The following is a 24,744-nucleotide window of genomic DNA, read 5'->3' on the forward strand; positions in this document are numbered from 1 at the left end:
CCCCTGACTACCCTATCAAACTCTTTCATGACGGTAACGATCTCCATCAGCTCCCCCTTCAGTCTTCTCTTTTCTAGAGAAAAGAACCCCAGTGTGTTCACCTTCCTTGATATAACCTCTCAGTTCTGGTATCATTCTAGTAAATCTTTTTTTGTACCTTCTACAGCGCTTCTGTATCCTCTGGAGGAGAGCTGTTCACAATACTCCAAAGTCTACCTAAGGTTCTATACAAGTCTGAGAACTTCTCTGCTTTTCAGTTCTATCCCTCTAGAAATTAACCCCAGTGCTTTGTTTGCTGTTTTATGCTCTTATTAATCTGCATCACTACTTTGTGATTTGATCTGCACCCCAAGAGCCCTCTGTTTCTCTATCTTATTTGGAAACTTAATTTCCAAAGAACATATGGCCTCCTTAATTCTTCAACCAAAATATACTTACCTATATTAAAGTTCATTTGCCAATCAGATGCCCATTCTGCAAATGCATTAATGTTTTTCTGAATTTTGTCACAGTCCCCTTCTGTATCAACTGCACTCTACAATTTGGTGTCATCAAATTTTGAAATTGTGCTTTGGATTCCCAAGTCCAAATCATTTTTATACCGATCCCTGTGGAACACCTTCTGTCATTAAACCTGGAACCATTAAAATACATCTAGCACCTGGTTAACAATCTATATTGTGCATATCCCCATTTTGGGTACTTAATTTAGTTAACCTTTTTATTTATTTTCCCTCTTTCCATTCCCCTGCCTTGGGGGCATTGTAGGAAAAGTTTAGGCTCCAGATTGAGTTGTCAACAAAATCTGAAGCATTCGAGTAAACTATACTTACTCTGGTTCTTAGTCTCATGAATCCCTAGCAGAAATGCATGAGATTTATACTTTTAAATATTCATTTTTTAATTGGTTGTTGTCCTGTTAATGGATTTGTCAGAGGATGGAAAAGAACACCACAAATTTGGTTCACATTGTGTCTGTTTGCGAAAGTTTATGTATTGGCAAAAACGTATGCAGTCTTACTCCTTTCTGGTATTTGATGCAATAGTAATGTTGTAGCAACAGATGCTTCAGTTTTGCAATGAGTAAATTAGGCCAGGCTTTTTACTTCTGTTCAAATTTTTGCTGCTGTCATTGATTTTCTCTCTTGCTAATTCAGGGGAGTTGAGCTGAGCTGGGGTCAATTGCATCATCAGAGGGCGGCGCAGTGGTTAGCACCGCAGCCTCACAGCTCCAGGGACCCGGGTTCGATTCCGGGTACTGCCTGTGTGGAGTTTGCAAGTTCTCCCTGTGTCTGCGTGGGTTTTCTCCGGGTGCTCCAGTTTCCTCCCACAAGCCAAAAGACTTGCAGGTTGATTTGTGATATACATTAATGATTTGGAGGAAAGTATAGGTGGACTGATTAGCAAGTTTGCAGACGACACTAAGATTGGTGGAGTAGCAGATAGTGAAGGGGACTGTCAGAGAATACAGCAGAATATAGATAGATTGGATTCATTCCATCTTCGCTGCCTTCGGAGAATACTTGGCATCAGGTGGCAGGACTATATCTCCAACACAGAAGTCCTTGAAGCGGCCAACACCCCCAGCTTATACACACTACTGAGTCAGCGGCGCTTGAGATGGCTTGGCCATGTGAGCCGCATGGAAGATGGCAGGATCCCCAAAGACACATTGTACAGCGAGCTCGCCACTGGTATCAGACCCACCGGCCGTCCATGTCTCCGTTATAAAGACGTCTGCAAACGTGACATGAAATCGTGTGACATTGATCACAAGTCGTGGGAGTCAGTTGCCAGCATTCGCCAGAGCTGGCGGGCAGCCATAAAGACAGGGCTAAATTGTGGCGAGTCGAAGAGACTTAGTAGTTGGCAGGAAAAAAGACAGAGGCGCAAGGGGAGAGCCAACTGTGCAACAGCCCCAACAAACAAATTTCTCTGCAGCACCTGTGGAAGAGCCTGTCACTCCAGAATTGGCCTTTATAGCCACTCCAGGCGCTGCTTCACAAACCACTGACCACCTCCAGGCGCGTATCCATTGTCTCTCGAGATAAGGAGGCCCAAAAGAAAGAAAGAAAAAAAGAAAGAAAAGAAGAGTTGGGCAGAGAAATGGCAGATGGAGTTCAATCAGGGCAAATGCGAGGTGATGCATTTTGGAAGATCCAATTCAAGAGTGAACTATACAGTAAATGGAAAAGTCCTGGGGAAAATTGATGTCCAGAGAGATTTGGGTGTTCAGGTCCACTGTTCCCTGAAGGTGGCAACGCAGGTAAATAGAGTGGTCAAGAAGGCATACGGCATGCTTTCCTTCATCGGACGGGGCATTGAGTACAAGAGTTGGCAGGTCATGTTACAGTTGTATAGGACTTTGGTTCGGCCACATTTGGAATACTGTGTACAGTTCTGGTCGCCACATTATCAAAAGGATGTGGATGCTTTGGAGAGGGTGCAGAGGAGGTTCACCAGGATGTTGCCTGGTATGGAGGGCGCCAGCTATGAGGAGAGGTTGAGTAGATTAGGATTATTTTCATTAGAAAGACGGAGGTTGAGGGGGGACCTGATTGAGGTGTACAAAATCATGAGAGGTATAGACAGGGTGGATAGCAAGAGGCTTTTTCCCAGAGTGGGGGTTTCAATTACTAGAGGACACGAGTTCAAAGTGAAAGGGGAAAAGTTTAGGGGGGATATGCGTGGAAAGTTCTTTACGCAGAGGGTGGTGGGCACCTGGAACGCATTGCCAGCGGAGGTGGTAGATGCGGGCACGATGGAGTCTTTTAAGATGTATCTAGACAGATACATGAATGGGCAGGAAGAGAAGAGATACGGAACCTTAGAAAATAGGCGACATGTTTAGAGAGAGGATCTGGATCGGCGCAGGCTTGGAGGGCCGAAGGGCCTGTTCCTGTGCTGTAATTATCTTTGTTCTTTGTTCTTTGTAAATTGGCCATTATAAATTGTCGCTAGTATAGGTAGGTGGTAGGGAAATATAGGGACAGGTGGGGATGTTTGGTAGGAATATGGGATTAGTGTAGGATTAGTATAAATGGGTGGTTGATGTTCGGCACAGACTCGGTGGGCCAAAGGGCCTGTTTCAGTGCTGTATCTCTAATCTAATCATAATCATTACTGCTGCCCTATCTCAGATCAGCTAACTGAGCAGAGAATTAGGAGAGCACAACAGCAACAACTTGCATTTATATAGCGCCTTTAAAGTAGGAAAATGTCACAAGGTGCTTTGCAGGAGCATTATCAAACAAAATTTGACACTGAGCCACATGAGATATTAGAGCAGATGACTAAAAGCTTGGTCAAAGAGAGAAGTTTTAAAGAGTTTCTTAAAGGAGAATAGAGAGGGAGAGAGATGGAGAGGTTGAGGGAGGGAATTCCAGAGCTTGGGGTCTTGGCAGCTGAAGGGCACAGCTGCCAATGGTGGAGCAGTTGAAATCGGGGATGGGCAAGAAGCCAGAATTAGAGGAGCACAGAGATCTCAGCGGGTTGTATGGCTGGAGGAGGTTACAGGAATAGGAAAGGACGAGGCCGTGGAGGAATTTGAAAAGGATGAGAATTTTAAAATTGATGTTGGACTGGGAATCAATGTAGTTCAGTGAGCACAGGGGTGATGGGTGAACAGGGTTTGGCATGAATTAGGATGTGGGTAGTAGTGTTTTGAGTGAACCTAGGTTTATGTTGGGTGGAAGATGGGAGGTTGGCCAGGCGACTATTGGAATAGTTGGGCGTGGAGTTAAAAAGGCATGGGTGAGGGTTCAGCAAATGAGCTGAAGCGGAGGTGCAGTTGGGTAATGTTACAAAGGTGGAAGTAGGCTGACTTGATAATGGAGTGGATATGTGGTCAGAAGCGTATCTCGTAGTCAGTATGACACCAAGGTTGTATATAGTCTTGTTCAGCTTCAGACAGTTGCTAGGGCAAGGGATGGAGTTGGTAGCTGGGGAACAGAGTTCGTGGCAGGGACCAAAGACATTGGCTTGTGTCTACTTAATATTTAATCGGAGGAAATTTCTGGACATCCGGTACTAGATATTGGACAAGCAGCAGTAGTGGAGGGATCGAGCCTAGGATTTTCTTGTTTGTGTGGCCTCACTACTCATCTAATAAATTCTAAGGCATCAAAACAATTTCTCATGTTTGGTTTTATTTAATGTGTAGCTCCTTATTCGACATACTTAAATTATCTGGTATTTTGGGTCAATTTTTACTGTTTTATGCTGAATTCTGCAGTTAGAATAGTGCTAACTATTGAGAGGAACTTATTTTGGTGAGATCATTCCATCTGTTTCATCAAAAGGAAGAGGGGTAGTTCTGTACTGCATGTGATTTTAATGGAACATAATGTTAACACTTCTTTGCTTTGAGGAAAGAGAGCAGGAGTCTTAAAACCTAATGGGAGTGGGTAGGGGCAGATTGGTTGCAACCACATAACTATAAGTTTGAAATTAAAGCAAAATACTGCAGATGCTGGAAATCTGAAATAAAAACAAAAAAAATGGTCTGACAGCATCTTTGGAGAGAGAAGTAGAGTTAACGTTTCAGGTCAGTGGCCCTTCTTCAGAACTGTAATTTTGAGCGTGCTGGCATCTAAAATGGGACCTGTTTTGTATTTGAAGATATTTGGAATAAATTGTTTACTTACAACAACTTTCATTTATAGAGCACTCCCCATCTAATAAACTACCACTTTGCATATATAAAAGTCTCTGCTTTAAAAGGCATAAAGGTAGATACCAAGAAGAAAAGCAGAGAGGAAAACCTGGGGTTGGATGGGGAGACTTAATGCATAGTCAAACAGAAAAGGAGTCCTTTGAAGATAGGGAAGGATAGCAAGATCAAGTTGTTTGAGGAAATAATTCCATAGGGTGCGTTAGACAAGTGCAATTTATTAGAGAAGCAAGGATTGCTGAAAAAAACAGCTCCTATAACATGGTGCAGCAACATGACATTATGCTGATTTCCTGAAATGCTGGGCATCAGTGGAGCTGGGTAAGGGTAATCTGGAGGACAAAGCTGAATTCTGAATAAGTTGTAGTTTGTAAAAAGGTCCACTCTAAAACAGAGAGCATTGAAATAATGAAAGACTGAGTTAGGATTTGAAAACTAGAGATACAGTAGGGATGTGTGGACAGTATGAAAGAAAGCAATCTTGGCAACCAACCAGTTGTGCAGTTGGAAGATTAGATTTGGGATGAACAAGCTATTGAAGTTGCAAAGCTCTGCAGGAGCAACTGGTCAGTTTGATCCAATCCAAAGCCAGAACCAAGCACAAGTAGAGAAGAGTGCTTTTGGGTTTGTTGACGTTGAGCTTTAAGAAATTTTGATTCCAGTTCTATGACTATTGCAATGTTTGTAGTTGCAGGTAAGAGATGACTTTTTTAAACTCCTATCACCAGAAATATAGCTATTTTCTGTTTTTTAATACAGAATAGTAATTTAAGCAGGTATTTTAAAAAATCTATCTTCTCCCTTTACTCTCCTAAAGCTGTCCATTCTTGCAGAGGTGAAGTTCATAGCACTGGCATCCCTTGGTACCTCACCTACATGGCTACTCTTCTTGTATGAGCTCAGACCTTAAATGTCAGAAGGCTATTTGATTATAGGGCAGTAAACTCACCTCTTACTTGTAGGATAGCAGAATAGCCTTTCCAGCAGGGATCACTGGGTGCTGATCAGGAGCGGTATTTTAACTGATTTTTTCCATTCTCAAGCCCCTGGTTCAGAATGGTTCAGTTGTGAGGTTACAGAAACAAATGTGTGCCTGTACATTGCGGATAGTTTGTTTTGCCTCCTTGAATAGAGTTTGAAAATCCACAAGGCAGACATAGAATTTAATTAGCTAAGCTGTGTTGCACCACAGTTCACTTCTGGGGATCTGAAAGTGACCAGGTTTATCGAGAGAATTCCTGGAGGCCAACTAGAAATTGGAAACTTCTAATGTTGGAATTGTGGGTGGAAACTGTTGAGTTCACAGCCACCTTCTGGTTTTAGTCTTGGCCTAGGAAATGGTGTGCAAGCACGTCCAGCTATGCAACGGGAGGCGATGGCGGAGTGGTATTGTCACTGGACGAGGAACCCTGAGATCCAGGGGATTGCTCGGGGGATATGGGTTCGCATCCCACCACGGCAGAAGGTGGAATTAGAATTCAATTAATAATTCTGAAATTAAAGCTAGACTAATGATGGCCATGAAACCATTGTCAATTGTCGTAAAAACCCATCTGGTTCACTAATGTCCTTTAGGGACAGAAACCTGCTGTCCTTACCTGGTCTGGCCTACATGTGACTCCACAGAAATGTGCTTGACTCTTAAATGCCTTCTGAAATGGCCTAGCAAGCTACACAATTGTATCAAACTGCTACAAAGTCAATAAGGAATGAAACTGGACGGACCAACCGGCATCGACCTAGGTACCAGAAATGCAACAGCAAACCCAGCCCTGTCGATCCTACAAGTCCTCCTTACTACCATCTGGGGGCTTGTGCCAAAGTTAGGAGAACTGTCCCACAGACTAGTCAGGCAGTAGCCTGACATAGTCATACTCATGGAATCATGCCTTGCAGACAATGTCCCAGACACTGCATGACCAATCCTGGTTATGCCCCGTCCCACTGGCAGGACAGACCCAGTAGAGGTGACAGCACAGTGGTATACAGTCGGGAGGGAGTTGCCCTGGGAGTTCTCAACGTCGCCTGCAGACCTCATGAAGTCTCACGGCATCAGGTCAAACATGGGCAAGGAAACCTCCTGCTGGTTACCACCTACTGCTGCCCCCTCCCCCCCCCCCCCCCTTCAGTTGATGAATCAGTACTGCTCCATGTTGAACACCACTTGAAGCAAGCACTCTGGGTGGGGGACTTCAATGTCCATTACCAAGAGTGGCTCGGTTACACCATTACTGCCTAAGCTGGCAGAGGCCTAAAGGACATAGCTGCAGCAGATGGTGAGGGAAAAACATACTTGACCTCATCCTCAATCTATCTGTCGCAGATGCATCTGTCCATGACAGTATTGGTAGGTGTGACCACCTCATAGTCCTGGTGGAGACGAAGTCCCGTCTTCACATTGAGGATGTCCTCCATCGTGTTGTTTGGCATGACTGCTGTGCTAAATGGGATAAATTTCGAACAGATCTAGCAGCGCAAAGCTAGACATCCATGAGGCGCTGTGGGCCATCAGCAGCAGAATTGTACTCAACCGCAATCTTTAACTTCATGGCCTGGCATATCCCCCACTCTACCATTCCCATCAAGCAAGGGGATCAACTCTAGTTCAATGAAGAGTGCATGCCAGGAGCACCACCAGGCATACCTCAAAATGAGGTGTCAACCTGGTGATGCTACAATCCTGGACTACTTGCATGCCAAACAGGGGAAGCAGCATGCAATAGACAGAGCTAAGCGATCCCACGACCAACGGATCAGAACTAAGCTCTGCTGTCCTGCTACATCCAGTTGTGAATGGCGGCGGACAATTAAACAACTAACTGCAGGAGGTGGCTCCATAAATATCCCTATCCTCAATGATGGGGGAGCCCAACACATTAGTGCAAAAGATAAGGCTGAAGCATTTGCAACAGTGTTCAGCCAGAAGTGCTGAGCGGATGATCCATCTCGGTCTCCTCTTGAAGTCCCCAACGTCACAGATGCCGGTTTCAGCCAAGTGGATTCACTCCACATGATAGCAAGAAATGACTGAAGACCTGTGCTCCTGAACTTGCTGTGGCCCTAGCCAAGCTGTTCCAGTACAGCTACGACACTGGCATCTACCAGGCAATGTGGAAAATTGCCCAAGTAAGTCCTGCACACACAAAGCAGGAGAAATCCAACCCGACCAATTACTGCCCTTCAGTCTGCTCTCAATCATCAGTAAGGTGATGGAAGGTGTCATCGGTGCTATCAAGCGGCACTTTCTTAGCAATAACCTGCTCAGTGACGCTCAGTTTGGGTTCCGCCAGGGCCACTCAGCTCCTGACCTCATTACAGCCTTGGTCCAAACATGGATGAAAGAGCTGGAGGTGAGGTGAGAGTGACTGCCCTTGACATCAAGGCAGCATTTGACCGAGTATGGCATCAAGGAGCCCTAACAAAACTGAGGTCAATGGGAATCGGGGAAAACTCTCTGCTCGTTGGAAGATGGTTGTAGTTGTTGGTCAATCATCTCAGCTGCAGGACATCACTGCAGGAGTTCGTCAGGGTAGTGTCCTAGCTGCATCCATCTTCAGCTGCTTCATCAATGACCTACCTTCCTTCAATCATCAGGTCACTAGTGGGGATGTTCGCTGATGATTGCACAATGTTCAGCAGCATTCGCAACTCCTCAGATATTGAAGCAGTCCGTGTAGTAAAGCAGCAAGACCTGGACAATATCCAGGCTTGGGCTGATAAGTTGCAAGTAACATTAGCACCACACAAGTGCCAGACAATGACCATCTCAAACAAGAGAGAATCTAACCATCTCTTGACATTCATTGGCATTACAATTACAGAATCCCCCACTATCAACCTCCTGGTGGGTTACCATCAACCAGAAACTGAACTGGAGTAGCCAAATAAATACCATGGCTAGAAGAGCAGGTCAGAGGCTAGGAATGCTGAATCACTTCCTGACTCACCAAAGCCTGTTCATCTACAAGGCACAAGTCAGGAGTGTGATGGAATACTCTCACTTGCCTTGATGGGTGCAGCTCCAACAGCATGCAAGAAGCTCGACACCATCCAGGACAAAGCAGCCCCCTTGATTGGCACCACATGCACAACAGTCACCCCCACCCCCCCACCAATGCACAGTGGCAGCAGTGTGTACTATCTACAAGATGCACTGCAGCAATGCACCAAGGTTCCTTAGACAGCACCTTCCAAACCCACGACCTCTACCACCTAGAAGGACAAGGGCAACAGATACATGGGAACACCACTACCTGCAAGTTCCCCTCCAAGCCACACACCATCCTGACTTGGAACTGTATCACCGTTCTTTCATTGTTGCTGGCTCAAAATCCTGGAACTCACTTCCTAACAGCATTGTGGGTGTACCTACCGCACATGGACTGCAGCAGTTCAAGAAGGCGGCTCATTGCCGACTTCTTGAGGGCAATTAGGGATGGGCAATAAAAGCTGCCCTAGCCAGCGACACCCCCAACCCATGAGCAAATAAAATTAAATTTCTTGTTTTCATCTATAGTGAGAAAATTGGGCATTAGCACCTATTTAATATCCATTGTCATTGCATCATCAGTTTCAGTCCTGTTACAAATTCAGATCTACCTGCCTTCTCTGGTTCAGTGGTGCCCTACATTCCCACAAGCGATGTGAGCATCTTGCACTGCCTGTTATCTGTTGGCATGATTGCATTACCTATGGCATACGAGTAGTATCTCCTCCCCCTTGAACTGGACATTTACATCTTTCGCATGGTGGTTTTCTCAATCCCTTTGCAGATAGACTTGCCGAAATGAAAAATGATACAAATTGATTATGAGCTGCTTTGTCTCACAGATGAATATACAGAGCAGCAGCTACGATGGGACTTATTTTCTCACAAGTTACAGCTTGACAAAATACTAAAATTAGACTGTACTTTCCCACATCAGTGGTTTGTCTTCCTTGATTTAAACAAGATAATTTCTGACTGCTTTCTTGCACCCTATAAACTTATAAGAATGATCGAATCATAGAAACTTACAAGACTGTAGGAGGCCATTAGCCCTGTTGTGCCTATGTTGTCTGTTTTGAAAGAGCAATCATGCTTTGTCCCTCATCCTCGCTTTTTGTCCATAACCCTGTAAGTTCCCCATCCTCAAGTACCTGTCCAACTCCTTTTAAAATTATTTATGAAATCATCTCCCACCACCTTTTTCAAGTAGACCGTTCCAGATTCTGACAACTCTGAATGCAAAAGTTTCTCTCTTTCCCCTCTATTGTTTTTCCAATGATTTTGAATCCATGATCTCTGGTTATTGACCCACTCGCTAGAGGGGCTATTTTTTCCCTATTTACTCCATCAAAGCCTCTCGTCATCTTGAAAAACACTCATTAGGTTACCTCTTAACCTCCTTTGCAAGGAGAACAGTCCTAACTTTTCCAATCTCATAACTAACAAAGTCCCTCATCCCAGTTAAACCTCCTCTGTCCCCTTCCTAATGGCCTTGCAATGTTCCTGAAGTGTGGTGCCAGATTTGTCCACAGTACTCCAGGGTGAGTCTTAACCAGTGAATTATAAAGTACTGGCGTGATCTGTTTGCTTTTGTATTCCTGTGTTCATTGCTTCCTGACTGTTTGTTTGTGTGTGTGTTATATCTCTCGCTGTCCACAACCATTAAGGACATTAAAGGCTTTCCATCAAAATGCAAGAAATACTTTACGATTGCTGAGACAGTTGAATGACTTGTGTATTATTTATAGTCTATGGGGAAATATCAATGCTGTGAATGTGCTATGCTTTTGTAAACCCAGTGTTAAAGTAATTTTTTCCAACGCCTCTCTTAAAAGGAATGGTAAAAACCAATGTGATACCACTTAAATGTCTAAATAAAATGGTGAATATTTGTAATGTTACAGTTGCTTTGAAATTACTTTGGTTCTATCCTGTTGAGAGGAAGATGTTTTGTCTGCAAGGAAGATTAATCAGATCAGAATCTTTTTTTTCAAGAAAAATGTAAAGCATGCAAGGAGTCGTACAATTTTGTTTCTAGTCTGTGCTGTGGTAGCTGCTCTTGGTTGTGGTGGTGGTACCAGTGATACGGTTGCTCTCAGTGATCTGGTTTAGGATGGAGAAAATTGATTCACGGTTTCTGCCCCTGTCAATTCCTGCTTGGATTGTTTTGGTGGACATTGGGTGATGTGATTGGGCTTGTCTGATATCCTGGCATTGAATAATCTGGATTCTCTTCTAGTCATACTGCAAGTGAATAATTGATACTTGGGCAAGGTACTGAAAGGTGATGACTATATATGGAAATGTACCTAAGTAACAACATGACAAAAAATCAATTTAAAGGAATTCCCCGTTACTGCTGATTGTGCATTACCAAGCCTGGGGATACTGAGAGTGCTTTTGAAAATAATTTTTTTTCTTCCCTGTTAATGACAATTTATTGATGTACCCTAGCATTCCTTTGCAGTTAATGCATTTATTAAAAAGAATTAGATTGAGTTTTTGCTCTGACTAATTTAATTCCTTTTTTAAATTTATGTACAGGCAGAAAGATCTCAATTTCCAAATATTTGCAAATGTTGTGTTGTATTGGAAATTTGGCATTTGCCTTATCCAAAGCTACCTAGGCCAGAGATGACATTCATATCTTTGTTCTTTGGTGCCAATTTGTCTGGTGCTTGACCAAGTGGTCATTATGCATGCAGGAGCCTTGGTGGTGAGTGTGAGCAGGAAATTTGAGCGTCATTATAGCTTTACCTGACCTGCCACCTCTCACTTTTAGGAGTGGAAACCCAGGCATTTTTTCCTTCTCCCCCCAAACCTGGGACACTGCTGCCCATTATTGCACCTTTGCTCCCCTCTCAGCTGAAAACTGGTTCAAAATGGATGGAGGGGCAAACCTCACACCTTCCTAGCTTGTGTCTCAGCAATCATTGCATAGAACTTATTGTACTTATTGTACTTGTAGTACAATAAGTGCTCATCTTTACATGGCTTAGCATCACACCAAGGTAAAGCATGCAAGCCTTTGGTTTGATCTGTCTCTTCAGTATTGATTTGAGGTGACGCAGGCCTGGATTTTGCAGTGGCAATGGTAGCAAAGCTGTCCGCTTCTGCCATCGTTACTCCACTGAAATTGACAACTTCTGGAGTCCATACATGCGAAAAATAATGTGGAAATGTGGGACCAAAAGGGAAATCTGTGGGTGGAGCCAGAGGACATTGGTAGGGTGGTGAGCGAATACTTCACATCTGCCTTCACCCAAGAGAATGAGGATGTAGATATGGAACTCAGAGAGACTGTGAGGTTCTTGAGCAAATTGTCATCGGGAGTGACAAGGTATTGGAGGTTTTGGCAGGCTTAAAAGTAGACAAATCTCCAAGTCTGGATGATTTGTGTCCCAGGATGCTGTGGGAGGCGAGGGTGGAGATTTCAGGGGCTCTGACCCTAATTTTTAATTCCTATGCGGCCACGGGGGAGCTGCCAGAGGACTGGAGAACAGCTAATGTGGTCCCACTATTTAAGAAAGGTTGTAGAGATAAGCCAGGGAACTCCAGACCAGTGAGTCTCACGTCAGTGGTAGGGAAACTATTGGAGAAAATTCTGAAGGAGAGAATCTATCACCACTTGGAGAGGCAAAATTTGATTAGGAATAGTCAGCATGGCTTTGTCAGAGGGAGGTCATGCCTAACAAATTTGATTGAATTTTTTGAGCATGTGACCAGGTGTGTAGATGAGGGTAGTGCAGTTGATGTAGTTTACATGGATTTCAGCAATGCCTTTGACAAGGTCCCACATGGGAGACTTATCAAGAAAGCAAATGCACATGGGATACAAGGTAACTTGATAAGGTGGATTCAAAATTGGCTTAGCTGTAGGAGACACAAAGTGATGACAGACGGCTGTTTTAGTGACTGGAAGCCAGTGGCTTACCACAGGAATCTGTGCTGAGTCCCCTATGTTTCGTTATTTATATAAACGACATAGATGACTATGTGGGGGTAGGATCAGTAAGTTCACGGATGACACAAAGATTGGCCGAGTGGTTAACAGTGGGGTTGAGTGTCTTAGGTTACAGGAAGATATAGACGGGATGGTCAAATGGGCAGAAAAGTGGCAGATGGAGTTTAACCCTGAAAAGTGGGAGGTGATGTACTTTGGAAGGAGTAATGTGACACGGAAGTATTCAATGAATGGCCTGACACTGGAAAGTTCCAAGGAACAAGGGGACCTTGGTGTGTTTGTCCATAGATCTCTGAAGGCGGAAGGGCAGGTTAATAGGGTGGTGAAAAAGACATATGGGACACTTGCCTTTATCAATCGAGGCATAGATTACAAAAGCAGGGAGGTCATGTTGAAGTTGTATAGAACTTTGGTAAGGCCACAGCTGGAGTACTGTGTGCAATTCTGGTCACCGCATTATAGGAAGGATGTGATTGCACTGGAGGGGGTGCAGAGGCGATTCACCAGGATGTTGCCTGGGATGGAACATTTAAGCTATGAAGAGAGGTTGGATAGGCTTGAGTTTGTTTTCACTGGAGCAGAGAAGACTGAGGGGTGACCTGATCGAGGTGTACAAGATTATGAGGGGCATGGACAAGGGTGGATAAGGAGCAGCTGTTTCCTTTAGTTGAAGGGCCAATTACGAGGGGACACAAGGTTAAGGTGAGGGGCAGGAGGTTTAAGGGGGATTTGAGGAAGAACTTTTTTACCCAGAGGGTGGTGACAGTCTGGAATGCACTGCCTGGGAGGGTGATAGAGGCGGGTTGCCTCACATCCTTTTAAAAAGCACCTGGATGAGCATTTGGCATGTCATAACATTCAAGGCTATGGGCCAAGTGCTGGCAAATGGGATTAGGTAGACGGGTCAGGTGTCTTTAATGCATCGGTGCAGATTTGATGGGCTGAAGGGCCTCTTCTGCACTGTATTATTCTGTGATTCTGTGAAATTGAGAAATTCTATACTTCTCCAGAAGGTGTGCTGTTGAGGCACCCCAGACTGCATTCAATGGAAAAATCAATAGAATTGATGAGAACTTCCACTCTTTTATGCTGTTAGTCGTGCTGTAAAAACCCTTGAAATCAATTACACCTTGTTGAATGAGTAGAAACTGGGTTTTTAACGGAGTATGAACTTAATAATTATGGCGAAAAACGAATTTTATATTTGTTGACTCAAGTTTCTCCATAATAAATTCCACTTTTTAAAAAAAAACACGTTGTTTATCTTTATTTTGGATTACAATAAAAACTAATTATTTTATGTGAAAATTTAAATTACCAGTGAAGGATATTAGGTGTTTTTAACTTCCTGGTTTGCTGTGTGTGACTATATCAATGTGATTGGTTGCTTACCTGCTTGATGACATCACTGTTTCGGCACACACGGAGATCTCCTTGACTTGGCACCAGTTTTAAACTGACTTTGGGCAAGGGGAACTCCGCATCACAGATTGCTAGATCTTTGTGAGCAACTTTCTTCAAGGTCAGCAGTGAGCACCCTTGCTGCCCTGCTGACTGCAAAATCCAGGCCAGTACAACTGATCTCTGCACTTGTGGATTTGAGAGTAATGATCCTTGTGAAAACATGCATGCATGTGAGTATGTGTTGGGTAAGACAAGATAGGGCTGAGCTATGATGTCCCCACTGTCATACAATCTGCTGACCTGTCTTGGCTCGCATGAATGAACAAGCTATTAGAATGATGCAGTTGCCAGTAGAGCTGTAACTCAACATGAATCATTGCTGCTTTCAGGGAAAGAAAAGTTGTAAGGGATGGGGAAAGAAAGAATGCTTTAAAGACAAAAAAAAATTCACTACAAGTGGTAGTGACCTTCACAAGGCAATTTGTGAGGACACAGTGCTCTCATTTAAGATTCTCTTGTACATTTTTACTTTTGCAGCTATAGTCTTGTTTTCAGTGCAGCAGATGTTCTGGCCTGACTGTTTTAAGTTATTCTTGAAGGCTAACTGGCCTCCAAAGTAGTCACTGAAGATTGTGCTGGTCACTGACAGCTGTTGAGGCAACCTGACAACTGAGAAATTTGTTCCCGTTGGTTGGTTTTTAAATTTTAAAAAGTTCATTTCTTTCTGTTCAGTTGCAGAGAGGCCAAATGTTGCATGGTATTTTGAATGAGTTAATATTTTAAGTATTTACTACCTAGATTATTATTCAATTAAGGATTGGTAGTGGACTGCAGTTAAGGAATTTCTATTTTGTAGAAGCACATAGAATTTTTCAACTCAAACAGACTGATTCAATTGGGGAATGTTTTGAGACTTCCTTTTTTGATAAGTTGCAAAAAAAAACTTTATTTTTGGTATTTACAGTATGTGAAATTTGATTTGAGGCAGGGAAGTGCTAGCCTTTTTCATTATTTTGCTGCTAGCAAAGGCTAGGTATATTTTCTTATTGGGAGCTTTATGCTCTAACTTCTGATACCAGCTGTTTAGAACAGTGGTGCATTATGTAGGAGACTGGATTTTACTGTAAAATTAATGGTGAAACTAGCAACATTCACCATTATTAAAGTCTGAAATGATCTGCAGACACCAGTGACCACACATGCGTAGTTAATGACAGAAGTCAGGAAGTTGCTCTGCTTTACCAGAAGGTTTGTGATAATGGTATTTTGCTGAGAGACGTGCCATTGAAGTATATGGAATGGTATGAAGTTTCTGTTCTTGCGTGATATACCCATTAAGCACACTAGAAAAGGTTCATTCCAATTTCAGTCAATTTTTAATGACCTGTGATGTCTTAATTACTGCAAAACAACTGCTCTGGCACTGAAAATTAACTTTTAAAAAGATGGAGTCTCATTCTTCTGGATTTTAATTATTGGGAGATTTACAAAAATAAAAAATAACTTTCTGGTTATTTCATCTTGCTCTTAATCCCACCTATCTTTTGCTCTCTTTATTACACTTTCTGTACCTGATTTAAAATGTAATGTTCTGACATTTCCTGGTTCAGATTCTGTACACATAACCAATAAAACTGAAGAATGGTTTAAGGAGACACAGTTGGTTGCCATGTTCAAAAAGGTCCCAGATCCCCTGTAGAGGGCGCTGCACTGAAATTGTTCTCTAATCACAAGTTCCAGTGCAAAATGCCATCGTAAGCCTGTGGATAAGTGTAATGAATGGCTGGTGCTATTCGTTTGCTACTCAGAATAAAATCTGGTCCAGGGTGTCTGAAACTATTTGCTTTAACTGAGTAACTTTAAATGAAGTGCGACTGCTTCATTTAAATTTGTATGTATGTGTCAATATGCTCGCACACACATCTCCATCAACTCTGGTGTCAGCCGTGACTTGGTGGTGGCACTCTTGCCTTGGAGTCAGAAGGTTGTGGGTTCAATCCCCACTCCAAAGATTTGACAATATAATCTAGGCTGGCACTTCAGCGCTGCACTGTCTAGTGCTGTCCTTTGGATGAGACGGTAAACTGCCCTCAGGTGGACGTAAAGATCTCCTGGTACTATTCAAAGAAGAGCGGGGAAGTGCTCCCGAGGTCCTGACCATTATTCATCCCTCATCCAAGACGTAAAAACAGATGTTTTGGTAATTTTACATAGAATTTTACAGCACTGAAAAAGGCCATTTGGCCCAACAAGTTTATAACCTAAGAAATAGGAGCAGGAGTGGGCCATTCGGCCCCTCAAGCCTGCCCCACCGTTCAATAAGATCATGGCTGATCTGACCCAGACCTCAATTCCTCTTTCGTGCCAGCTTGTAGCCCTCAACTCTCCAATATTTCAAAAATCTATCTACCTCCTCTTTCAGTGATCTAGCCTCCACAACACTCTGGGGTAGAGAATTCCAGACATTCACTGTCCTCAGAAGAAATTTCTTCGCATCTCAGTTTGAAATGATTCTCCCCTTATTCTGTAAGTATGTTTCCTAGTTCGAGATTCCCCCACTAGTGGAAACATCATCTCAACATCTATCCTGTCAAGCCCCCTCAGAATCTTGTGCGTTTCAATAAGATCACCCCTCATTTTTCTAAACACGAATGAATAAAGGCCTAACCTGTTTAGCCATTCTTCATAAGTCAATGCCTTCATCCCAGGAATCAGCCTAGTGAATCTCATTTGAACTGCCTCCAATGCCAGTATATCCTTTCTTAAATACAGCCTCACTAACGCCCTGTACAGTTGTAACAAGACTTGCCTATTTTTAAACTCCAACTCCAGTGTTTATGCTTCATGTGAGTCTCCTTTGACTTTATTTCATCTCTTCCTGTCAACATGTCCTTCTATTCCTTTCTCTATTATGGGACCTTGCAGTGTGCAAACTGGCTGCCACATTTCCTACATTCCAACAGTGACTGTTTCAAAAGTATTTAATTGGATATAGAGCGTTTCGGAACATCATGAAGCACACTATATAAATGCAACTCTTTCTAAGTCTGAAAATCAATTAAATTGAACAGTGATTTCAACTGGAGCTTAAAGTGCCCTTTTTTTTTACAGAAACTGAAAGGTCTGATTGTGCTAATAACAGTCAGCAAATCTTTCCCAAATTATATATTTTAATTCCAGAATTGTAAATCAGCAGCAATGTTGCTAACTAATTTGATACAGGTTCTAATGATTTAATTTTCTCTTAGGTGTAATTTACTTGAAAAATACAATTACACAGTTCTGGGCTGAGCCTGAAGCTGCTTCAAGTGATGTGCCACCATTTACTATCCCAGAGGAAGATCAACAGTTCATCCGTGACAACATAATAGAGGCTATTATTCAGTCACCTGAGTTGATAAGGTTTGTAATAGGAAAGGCTTTTTTGCTTATAAACACTACCGCAGAGAGTGGTAAATACCATACTGCAAATGAAAATCAATGTCTTTGAACAGCAAATGCTACCAGCCAATGTGAATTTGCTGTAATGTTCCCTAAATGCTTGAGTTCTACAATCTCTGTCCTCGATTTGTTGAGGTCCTTTTCACCAAGGGCAAGAACGCAAATGGGTGGCCTGCTTTCAAATCTTTGCTAATGCTTGGTAACCAGTTGCATGATGGTCTACAAAAGCAGCTATGACCAATTTGCATTTTTTTTTTCCTTGCTTGGAGAAAGCCTTAGTTTGTTGTTGCTGCTAGTCCTAATAACTGTTTTACCTCTGCCTATTCTTCAATTTGCTCCCATTCCAGAGGATCAGTGATGCTGAATCCTGAATCTGAAACCTTACGCAACTGGTCGCTCTTGAGTCAGAGAGTCATAACGGCACAGAAGGAGGCCATTCGGCCCATCGATTCCATGCCAGCACTCTGCAGAGCAATTCAATTCGTCCTATTCCCTGGCTCTATCCCCGTAGTCTTGTAAGTTCATTTCCCTCAAGTGCCCATCCAATTTTTATTTGAAATTATTCATTGTCTCTGCTTCCGCCACCATAGTAGGCAGCGAGTTCCAGGTCATCATTACCATTCACTGCATTTAAAAAAGTTCTTTTTCACATCCCCCCCTGTATATCGTGCCCAAAACTTTAAATTTGTGTCCCTTCGTCCTTGTACCATCAGCTAATGGGAATAGCTTTACTTTGTCTATCCTATCCAAACCTGTCAGAATCTTGTACTCTTCTATCATATCTCCCCTCAGTCTCCTTTGCTCCAAGGAGAACAACCCTAGTTTCTTCAACCTAACCGTGCAGCAAAAATCCCTCAGCCCTGGAAACGTTTGGTAAATCTCCTCTGCACCTTCTCGAGGACGCTTACCACCTCCATAAAAAATTCCAGTTGGGGCCTAACCAGAGCTTTATAAAGGTTCAGTATAACCTCCCTACTTCTGCACTCAATATCTGTATTTATGAAGCACAAAATCCCATATGCTTTGTTAACTACTCTCTCAATATGTTCTGTCACCTTCAAAGATCTATGTGCGTGAACTCCCCGGTCCCTCTGTCCCTGTACATTCTTTAGAACTATACCATTTAGTCTATATTTTATCACCCTATCCCTTTTGCCAAAAGCATCACGTCACATTTCTCTATATTAAATTCCATCTGCCATTCTGCTAGCCTGTGTCCTGTTGCAGTGGATTGGTATCATCCTCACTGTCTGTCACACCTCCAAGTTTGGTATCATCGGCAAATTTTGAAATTTTTCTGTGTATTCCAATATCCAAGTCATTTATGTATATCAGAAAAAGCAGTGACCCTAGCACTGACCCTTCGGGAATACTGCTGTCTACCATCCTGCAATCTGAAAAGCAACCATTTACCATGACTCGCTGTTTTCCGTTCTTAAGTCAATTTTTTTACCTTCTAAGCATAGATCACCCTTTTTATCCTTAATAGGCCCCACTTAAAGATCGCCCATTGCTCCGTTACAGTTTTTTCTGCCGATCTTTGGTTCCATTTTGCCCTGGCTAGATCCCCTGTCTTCTCATTGAACTTAGCCCACTTGCAATTTAGAAGTTCACTTTAGATTGTTCCCTGATCTTCTCCATTGCTATTCTAAACCTTATGATACAATGATTACTCTTACCCAAGTGTTGCCCCACAGACTCTTGGTCCACTTGGCCTGCTTCATTCCCCAGCATCAGATCCAGCCTCCTTCCTAGTTGGGCTGAGAACATAGCAGTCAAGGAAATTCTCCTAAACATATTTCAGAAATTCCTCCCCCTCCTTTCCTTTTACTCTAACATTATCCCAATTGGTATTTGGATAATTAAAGTCCCCCAATATCACCACTCTGGTTCTGGCACATAGAATCATAGAAGGTTTCTGGCACAGGAAGTGGCCACTTGGCCCATCATGTCTGTGTGGTCGAAAATGTTTCTGCCCAGTTACGAGCTGGGGACCTTTTGCATGTAAAGCGAATGTGATCACCACTACACTACAGAGACCCACATGTAGAATCACAGAATGATTAAAGCACAGAAGGAGGCCATTCAACCTTTTACGTCCGTGCCAGCTCTCCAAGAGCAACTCACCGAGTCCCACTCCCCCACCTTAATCCGTAACCCTGAAAATTTTTTCTCTTCAGATAATTGTTGAATTCCCTTTTGAAAGCCACTATTGAATCTGCCTCCATCACACACTCAGGCTGTGCATTCCAGATCCTAACCACTCACTGCATAAAAATGTTTTCATGTTGCTGCTTTTGTCAATCACCTTAAATCAGTGACCTCTGGTTCTCGATCCTTCTGCCAATGAGAACAGTTTCTGCCTGTCTACTCAGACAGGTTCAGACCCTCATGATTTTGAGCACCTCTTTCAAATCTCCTCTCGACCTCTTCTAAGGAGCACAGCCCCAGCTTCTCAAATCTATCTACGTAACTGAAGTTCCCCATCCCTGGAACCTTTCTCGTGAATCTTTTTGGCACTCTCCCTAAAGCTTTCATATCCTTCCTAAAGTGAGATGCCCAGAGTTGGACAGAATATTCTAGTTGAGGCCAAACCATGGTTTATACAGGTTTATCATAACTTCCTTGCATTTGTACTATATGCTTCTACTTAAACCCAGGATCCCATATGTTTTATTAACCCCTGTTATTTCCCTGCAGATTTGCTCCTCTGTTGCGCTCTCTATTTGGAGGTCTATAGAAATAGCCCCCAGTAGTGTGATCATTCCCTTTTTGCTTCTCATCTTTAACCAAATGGATTCTGTTTTTGCCCCTTCAAGCACACCCTTTCTTTCCAACACTGCAAAGTCTTCCCTAATCAGTACTGCCACCCCACCTCCCTTTTCCTTCCCTATCTTTTCTGAACACTTTGTATCTGTGAGTATTAAGCACCCAGTTCTCACCATTTTTAAGCCATGTTTCTGTTGCCACTGCTGGAGACGCTTTCTACGCATGTCCCACCAAACCACGCCCCCCCCCCCCCCCCCCCAAAGAAAAGACACATGAAGTGTCCTGAAGTTCCCACATGGTGCATGAATTGCAAGCAGCAGGTCACAGCTGCTCATCCATGATCTCAAAAATATTTATTTTCCCTTTTATAATCTAGTTAGTACCTTGCATAAGCTATTACATTTTAATTAAAATACCTCTAGATTTTCTCTGTGGCTATTTGTACTTGAAGCCAACCTTATTCACCATACTTTGTGCATTTGCATGCATTGTAAATCTGTCTTTGAATTCCTTCTTGTCCTTGTTGGTCTGCTCCTACCTAATATGGTTCTACTGCTATATCCTGGCGCCCATCCACCTGCCAGAATACTGAACCTCCAGGCGAGGACATTGGTCCCAGTCCTGTTGAGGTGCAACCTGTTCCTTTTGAATAGATGCCTCCTGCCCCAGAACTGGTCCCAATGATCCAAGAATCTGAAGTCCTCCCTCCTGCACCATGCCTCAAGCCATACTTGATCCTCCCTATCTTCCTATTCCTCTCGCTAGCCTATGACACTGGGAGTAATCCAGACATTACTATTTTTGAAGTCCTATTTTTTAAACTTCCTCCATAGCTCATGAAAATCTGACCGTAGGAACACAATACCTGCCCTGTCTGTCATTGGTACCAGTGTGTACCACACCTCTGGCTCGCTTCCTTCCCGTGCAGAATATTATGCACTCTTCATATCCTTTACTCTGGCACCAGGGAGGGGACTCTCAATGGCAGTTACAGTAATGCCTGTCTGTCCCCCTAACTATGGAATCTCCCGTAATGACTGCATTGCTACTCTTTGCTATTCCCCCCTGTGCGGTCTCTTGCCCATTGGTGCCATGGTCTGGACTGCACTCCTTCAAGGTGTAGTCACTCCCCGCAGTCTCCAAAGCTGAGTACTGATTTGAGAGTGGCTCACACCCCGAATACGCCTGCACTTCCTGCCTCTCCCTACTCTTCTGGATGGCCCCCCATCTACCATCCTGAACACTCACTGCCTGTGGGGTGACTAACTACTGGAATCTCCTGTTCTCTGCAGTGACTCCAGTTGCCCCTCGAGCTCGCAGATCCTGAGCTGAAGCAGCTAGAGGCACTTTCTACACATGTCTCCCCCCCCCCCCCAAAAGACACATGAAGTCTCTAGTTCTCACACGTGGTGCAGGAATTGCAAGCAACAGGTCTCAGCAGATCATCCATGATCTCAAAAATATTTATTTTACCTTTTATATTCTATTTATATTTATACCTTGCATAAGCTATTAAATTTGAATTAAAATGTTTCTAGATTTTCTCTGCTGATACTCTTATTAATTCAGCTAGTTAGTTATACATACCCTGGATGGAATTCTATTAATTAATCTAAGCTGTAAATTTAATACAGTACTTTATTGTTTCCCGATGCTAGTTTAAACAGATACCCTAGATCAGAGAGGGGAAAAACCCTTAAAAACTCACCAACCAATCACCTACCTGCTATCCTCTGACCTCACTCCTTGCTTTTTCTGGAAAAGTCTCTGATTTATCAGCCGCCACTGCTCTGCCAGGTCTGGCTATCTCCTGCTCCTTCACTTGGACTGTTCCTTGTTTTGTAAAAGACCAGAACAGCACCTCTTCCCTCGTTGCGCTGAATTCTCTCACTGACTTAATTCCCCACGTTACATACTCTGTCGCAGCAGTACTCCATCAAACTGGACTTTGTGCATGAGCAAAAACCTGCGTTTATGGTATGAGAAATTCCAAGACCTGAGTCAGCCCCTGCTGACCAGGTATCAGTTCTAACTAGCCACCTAATTAACTAACTATACAGCTGCCACTAGCAGGCAGCTTTGTTTGGCACTGACAAAGACTGTGAAAGAAACAAGTTAAGGTTAAAGCTAAGTTAAATGCAAAACTTGATACATTTTAGAAAGTGATCAACCTGTAAAATTCCCTCACTGACCAAATTTCCCAAGTGTGAGCTTATATGGTGTGTTTTGGCAGCAAGTTTTGGTAGGGTATTTTACTTGGTGAGGGGCCAGGCTGGAGCTTGCCATCACCGGTTGACATGTGCATACCCTTGAAGTAGTAGCTGGATGGTGATCGTGTTGTTCTCTCTACTCCAGGTTACTGGTGTCTTCCACTTTCAGTATCACATGCGTGTGCAGTAAGACCTTGAGGCCAGTTTTAGTTCCGTTGCCATTCTGACAAAATCAAATTACTCAGTACATTCAGATAATTGAAAGTGGGACCCTGTTCTATGTGGTTCAGTCACAATATGGGTTTTCTGACTGCCGGCAGGCAAGTTCATACCAATAGTCTATTATCTATTTCTTACTATGGTGATTTTCTTTTTTAGCCTCCTCATACAGCACTCCTTTCTGGCGTACTGTTCAAATATTTGTAGCTGTTTACATTGTTGTATATTAGTGCTTTGCTGTCCTGATGCGGCCTGTTCTGGGGCAAATAACTGGGTGCTGCATGGAATCTGGGTCTTGTAAACAGCAGTGTGGGGAAATAAGATATTTTCCTTTGTTGATTAATAGCTTGTTTGGATGTGCTAAGTTGATCCTCTGTTGATGGAAAGAAGCAAACCTGCCTAGCAGGTACCTGAGCATTACAGACAAGGAGGGTCCTAGGTTCGTTCCCTGATCTGTGCTGTGTTAGCTGATCTTTGCAAAGGTGACGATAAGCTATATAAATGTCATTATTCAAATTGCACAGTGATCCTGGGTTAGGAGAGGGATTAAATCACTTTGGGATTCACACACACCCCACACTATGCAGTAACCCCTAATGGATGAAAGTGTAAATTTTTCGACTGCACAATGAGCTTGGTTGTGATACCTAATGATACAATAGTCAGCCAATGTACTGAGGCCTATGCATGCATAGTGACTGCTTGAATTAGGCAATTTAGGATAACTTGCACCAAAAGGAGAAGAAAATAGGCCATATTTGAGTGGGTAACTTTATGAAAAAATTCTTATGGGAATAAAGGAAGGGGAATGAAGCGCAAAAAGATATGATTTGCATTTAGCTGGTGGGCAAATACTGTAGTAAAGCTATTGTATTTAGGCTTGGCATTGTGACTGTTTGAGAGTTTAACACTCGAATGTAACTTGTAATTGTTTAAGTTTGACATTTTAGAATTCAGTAGCATTTGAGATATTTTGTTGCATATTCATTTATAGAAATGTAATGGAGTTTATTTTTGTGAGTAGCTGGTGTTATCTCAACATCTTGAATTAATATTGTTTTTTTCTTCTAGGGTGCAGCTTACTACTTGCATTCAGCAAATAATCAAGCATGACTATCCAGGCAGGTGGCCAGCAGTTGTCGATAAAATTGGATTCTACTTGCAGTCTGATAACAGTGCCTATTGGCTTGGAATCCTCCTCTGTCTCTACCAGTTGGTGAAGATCTATGAGTAAGTTATTTTTGGTTTTGAATAGTTTTCCTATCTATTTTTTGGGTGTATTAGCCTAAATAAGCCAAATAGTTCTTTGTTTAAAATCTGTATACTTAAGATGTACTGAAGACTCCCCTTCCTTCTCTTTGCCACCACCAACACTTTCCTCCTTCTCACCACACACTTGTAGACGGATGTTTTGATCGAGGGTAGTAATTCATGCCTGCATAACATTTACAGGGAAGGAATGTATATGGGGAGTATTTTCATATTGAAAGTAAAAGCACTAAAATATTTCTAACATTTAAAAAAAGCAAGCGTTCAATCTTGCCAGTGCCTTGCCTGTAGTTCACTGATGTTACTGATGGGGTAGAGCCCTATGTGTCCTGAAGTGGTTTGATAAATTGTAAGGAGGACAGCAACTTCAGACCCATGCAGAAAACAATCAAACCAGGGAAACTAATATGATTGTGTTCAACATATTTCACAGTGAACAATTAGGGAATATGCATTTCAAGTGTAGAAATATTTTTCTGGTGTTGCATTTATATTTTGCCTGTAATTTTATATATTTTGTATACACAGGTACAAGAAATCAGATGAACGTAGCCCATTGGTGGCTGCTATGCAGCACTTTTTGCCTATGGTGAAAGATCGATTTGTCCAAGTACTGTCTGATCCTTCAGATCACTCTGTCCTCATCCAAAAACAGATCTTCAAAATTTTCTATGCACTTGTACAGGTATTAAAATGCAAAATAAAGTCATAGAGCCATAGTCATTAATGGCACAGAAGGAGGCCATTCGGCCCATCGAGTCCATGCTGGGCTCGTCAAGGAACAATGCTGTCAATCCACTCCCCTGCT

General features: G+C 42.8%; 1 protein-coding gene across 3 annotated transcripts in view; it reads left to right on the forward strand.

The window, feature by feature from the left end:
- Positions 1-24,744, forward strand: part of ipo7 (importin 7) — an 83,069-nt gene that overhangs the window by 6,176 nt on the left and 52,149 nt on the right. For 2 of the 3 annotated variants that reach the window (XR_010976360.1, XM_068046373.1), the window contains exons 3-5: positions 17,277-17,430; positions 23,739-23,897; positions 24,450-24,621. Coding sequence is in view for 2 of the 3 variants with exons in the window: in XM_068046373.1 (XP_067902474.1) it covers positions 17,277-17,430; positions 23,739-23,897; positions 24,450-24,621 (485 nt within the window). In the remaining variant the exon portion in view is untranslated. The remainder of the gene's footprint in view (positions 1-17,276; positions 17,431-23,738; positions 23,898-24,449; positions 24,622-24,744) is intronic. The other variant, XM_068046374.1, reaches the window with a different exon arrangement.

Source organism: Heterodontus francisci, chromosome 14, assembly GCF_036365525.1.
Source record: "Heterodontus francisci isolate sHetFra1 chromosome 14, sHetFra1.hap1, whole genome shotgun sequence".
Taxonomy (NCBI): Eukaryota; Metazoa; Chordata; class Chondrichthyes; order Heterodontiformes; family Heterodontidae; genus Heterodontus; species Heterodontus francisci.